Source organism: Oryctolagus cuniculus, chromosome 12, assembly GCF_051225735.1.
Source record: "Oryctolagus cuniculus isolate XC-2025 breed Fujian yellow rabbit chromosome 12, ASM5122573v1, whole genome shotgun sequence".
Taxonomy (NCBI): domain Eukaryota; kingdom Metazoa; phylum Chordata; class Mammalia; order Lagomorpha; family Leporidae; genus Oryctolagus; species Oryctolagus cuniculus.
The window spans coordinates 55,288,246-55,292,956 of NC_142878.1; the positions used below are offsets into that span (position 1 = coordinate 55,288,246).

The 4,711-nt window shown below is 40.4% G+C and overlaps 1 protein-coding gene across 1 annotated transcript; it reads left to right on the forward strand.

Moving 5' to 3' along the window:
- The first annotated feature begins 1,226 nt into the window (after positions 1-1,226).
- On the forward strand, positions 1,227-3,830 carry LOC138844830 (olfactory receptor 4N5). Its single transcript, XM_070054869.2, has one exon. The coding sequence runs from the start codon at positions 2,904-2,906 to the stop codon at positions 3,828-3,830; it is 927 nt and encodes a 308-aa protein (XP_069910970.2). The 5' UTR covers positions 1,227-2,903.
- Positions 3,831-4,711: the final 881 nt, after the last annotated feature.

Below are 4,711 nucleotides of genomic sequence, written 5' to 3' on the forward strand. Positions count from 1 at the left end.
GCCAAATCTGCAGGACACAGGCTTCCAGAGTGTCTGATAGTACCCTGGACTCTACACACGCACACTGACTGCAGGAGCTTATAAACGCTTCTCAGGTGCCGAGAAATAGGAGGGATAGGGGTACCCTTGGCATCTTCAGTGCCACATCAGACTTGTATCACTTTAAAAAGTAAGGAAAGTTAGAAATGGAAAGCATCTGGGCTTCTAGCTTGGCCTACACAAATAATATTTCTTTGTCTTATCTGATGGGTCAACCTCTTCTCCTTGTAATAGCTACAGTGATATCCACAGTAGGGGGCTTTCTGTTTTCACAGGAGCTTATTTGTGCAGGGGAATGCCCATCTGATGCCACCTGTCTTTAATCTATGCTGAACACAATGTGAGCACCACTGTTCAGAAAATGCAGAATAGGAGAGAAAAGAAAGAGGATGAGACTGAAACTGGAATGGGACTCCATCTGTTGGACAACAGAGAATAGAGATGGACAGCAGAAAATGAAAGGAAAGGAGAGTGAAAGGGATTGTAGTTCTCAGGTGCTCCCTGTGTCTTGAAATTGCTAACCTAAAGACCATCAGATAATTAACTGCAGGTGAGTACCCAGAATACACAACACAGGAGTCTGACTTCCCTAAGAGCAAGTTCCCATAGCCAGAACAGAATGGTTTAAAATGCAGATACAGTTTAGATGTAGATATAGATGGAATCACTGTATAATAGAACTCACCACTTAACGTGGACCATTCAAGGGACTTACAGGTACCTACAGAGGTTGTAACAATCGACATGATATAAGTAGAGATTTTCATCAAGTTAAAATGAATCTCATACACATACCAACCTCCAGCCCACTTGTAGCCCTAGACAATCACTACTGTTCTTTCCATCTCTGAATATTAGCCTTCTCTGGACATTTCACACAAATTTAATCATGCTGCATGTAGTGTTTTGTGACTGGCCTCTTTCACATATCAAAGTATTTTGAGTTTCATTCCTGTTATCGCAGGTATCAATACTTCATTATTTTATACTGCCAAATTGAACTTCACTGTATACAACACTTGAAAAATAAGTAAGAAATTAATGTGACCAAAAAAACAAGGGTAATATTTGTGTAATCACATTTTAATAACTTATTCTAGTTAGAAGTCCCTCATCTTTTAAATTATCCACTCCAACACTGAAACAAACACGATCTTACAATATGAGTATGTATTTGGAAAACTTTTGTAAAATTATATTAGCATAAAATTTGACAACAAAAATAATTTTAAAAACATTGTTCATAATCATATACAGAAGAACAACTATTTTTAGGCATCTTAATAGATTATCCACATGTGCACTCCCTCGGGTGAGCTTGGAGTAAGCACAGCCTACTTTGGAGACTAGTATACAGACTAACCCTTAATTCTAGTTTTCTTCAACATGGAAATAACTCTTACATAAAAAAGTGCTATCCAGAAGAAGGTAAATATTTGGATAAAAGTCATCATGAGTAGTTATTAGAGTGCCTAAATAACTCCAATTGATAAGACACTAATTAATAATTTCCTAACCGTCTTAAATGGAGAAATACATACCTCCTTTCTCTATCACTAGCTATTAAGAACCAAGAAGAACACTCATTACAAATTTAAAAGTTACCTATAACCATCTTACTTTTCTCACTTCTCAAATGAATATAGCAGAACATATGTTCTATTCATCCAATGTGAGCTCTACCATGCTTTATTTTGGAGTATAGACAGTCAAAATTTTGTATATGTTCTGGTAGGTTTTATCTTACACAAAATTATTAGTGGAAACAGTAACATTTGGCTAAAATTCTGTGATCTGGGGAACAAGTAGGTTAAGGATTTATGATGAGAAATGATCCCGGGTATTAATTTGAATTTTAGAACAGGGCACAGAGTAGATATAATATTGTGACTCAGCCAGGGATGTAACTTGGGGAACAGCTGTAAGTCAAATGTGATGTGTAGATCTTGCTTAAGATTTTAGTGCCTGGGTTGGAGTGAAAAGGCACAAGGGCAGCAACGCAGAAGAATGTGATGGTAACTGACAATGGGCACATTAACAAACAGGTAACAGCCAGGAACTAGGGATTACAAAAGAACCAAAGGAGAGAGGCCACTGTAGAAGCTATTTATTTCTGTAAAGATGAAGAGCTGGAACAAAAACACAACCAGGAATCAAACAATTGGAAAGAGTGAACCATGACTCACAGGAACAAAAATAAAAAAAAAAATCAATCTCAATAATGGTTAAGGTTTGAATAATCAGAAAATGTCTAATAGATCGCAAGTAAAGTAGTCTAAAGTCCTACAGAAACTATAAAATTTACATAGTTATAGAGAAGCATATAGTTAAATTAAAATGTGGCTAGAGGAACAGGGCCTTGGTGAGGAAAAAAGAGAATGACAGAAGAGTTAAATCAGCATACAGAAGAGTTGGATTACAAGTTATTTGTGATTAGTGAATGCTGGTTGCAGCAAATACTCCTTTTATATGAGGTGGTATTGCTGGGAATTCATTCTGAGAGGAGGAGCACAGTGGGGGCAAGAGGCGCAGAGTCACAGCACAGACACCAGGAGTCCAGTGAAAGCATGCTAGAGGCAAGCAGCTCGCAGACTCGATTATTTCAGTTGGTATAGCAGCTTATATAACCGAGGCAGCCAATCTGGTCAAGGGGAAGTTTATGCTGTAACCAATCACTGCCTGTTGCCAGGCAGGCTTCTTTGCCAGGTGGGTTGCGAAGCCATTCCTGAGTAACTGACGCTTGCTTGCCAGCGCCATCTTGGCAATTCATTCTCATTTCACCACAAGGTGGAGCTAAGGAAAAGGTGAAAAGGTCATTATAAAACACAAGCTTTTGTTTTTTTTTATCTATAAATAGAAAAGTGATGGAGACTGACAACAGCACAATGGTGACAGAGTTCATCCTCCTTGGTCTGACCCAATCTCACACTGCTCAACTCCTGGTCTTTGTGTTAGTCTTAATTTTCTACCTCATCATCCTTCCTGGAAATTTCCTCATCATCCTCACCATCAGATCAGACCCCGGGCTCTCAGCCCCCCTCTACTTCTTCCTGGGCAACCTGGCCTTCATGGATGCCTCCTACTCCTTCATCGTGGCTCCCAGGATGCTGGTGGACTTCTTCTCTGAGAAGAAGCTCATCTCCTATGGATGTTGTATCACCCAGCTCTTCTTCTTGCACTTCCTTGGAGCAGGAGAGATGTTTCTTCTTGTTGTGATGGCCTTTGACCGCTACATTGCCATATGCCGACCTTTACACTATGCAACTCTCATGAAGCCTAAAGTTTGCTATGCACTGTTATTGGCTCTTTGGCTTGGGGGCTTTGCACATTCCATTGTACAAGTGGCTCTTATCCTTCATTTGCCCTTCTGTGGCCCAAACCAGTTGGATAACTTCTTCTGTGATGTACCTCAGGTCATCAAGCTGGCTTGCACAGATACTTTTATAGTGGAGCTACTGATGGTATCCAACAGTGGCATGCTCAGCCTCCTATGCTTCTTGGGGCTTCTGGCTTCCTATGCAGTCATCCTATGCCATGTGAGGAACCATTCTTCTGAAGGGAAAAACAAGGCTATCTCCATCTGTACCACACATATCATCATCGTGTTTCTCATGTTTGGACCTGCCATTTTTATCTACACTCGCCCCTTCCAGGCTTTGGCAGCTGACAAAGTGGTGTCTCTCTTCCACACAGTCATCTTTCCTTTGATGAACCCTTTAATTTATACGCTTCGTAATCATGAAGTGAAAGCGTCCATGAGAAAGTTGCTGAGTCAGCACATAATTTTCTGAAAGTACAAAGCAAATCAGTAAAGCAAGGGAAAGGAACGCCTTGTTGCAATTCATTAAATCAGTTTTTCATTCATACTGAATCAGACATTTGACAATCACTCACTGTATTTATTAAGCCTTTCTCATGTTCGGGCACTATTATAAGCATATGAAGGAGATGGTAAGACTCTCTCTCTCCTAGGATTACACTCAAGTGAGTAAAAACAAGTTAATTATTAAATTTTAAACATCCAAGTATTCTAAAACCAGTCAAAAAATAGTCATATGCTAGATAGCAACTGGTCATCAAGTGAAGTCATGTTGAGGGATGTTCAGCAGATGCCAAGATGATTGGAAAGACCCGTGCAATTACAAGGACAAAAATCCAGGCAGACAGGCTGATTTGAACAAGGACCCAAAGGTATTATATGCTGGTACATGGGAAGACCATAAGGAAGAACAGAGTCTCTGTGTTGGAGTTAATGAATGTGTGACAGAAACTGAAGGTGGAGAGGTTGGCAAGGGAAAAGTCTATTTTTGGCAATGGCAAGCAGTTCAGTGTATTCAAGTTTCAAAAAGACAACACTGAAAGACATTAGGCAAGAGAATAACTGGTGTCTTCGATCTGACTTAAAAAGCAATTCTCCAGATTCTGAATGAAGGACTTATGGGTATCATTACTGAAGGCTATGAATAACATTAAGTGGAAAATATCAGGGCCAGCACTGTGGCGTAGTGGCTAAAGCTGCCACTTGAAGTGCCAGCATCCCATATGGGCGCTGGTTCAAGTCCCAGCTGCTCCACTTTTGATCCAGCTCTCTGCTGTGGCCTGGGAAAGCAACAGAAGATGGCCAAAGTCCTTGGGCCACTGCAGCCACGCGAGTGACCACGAAGAAGCTCCT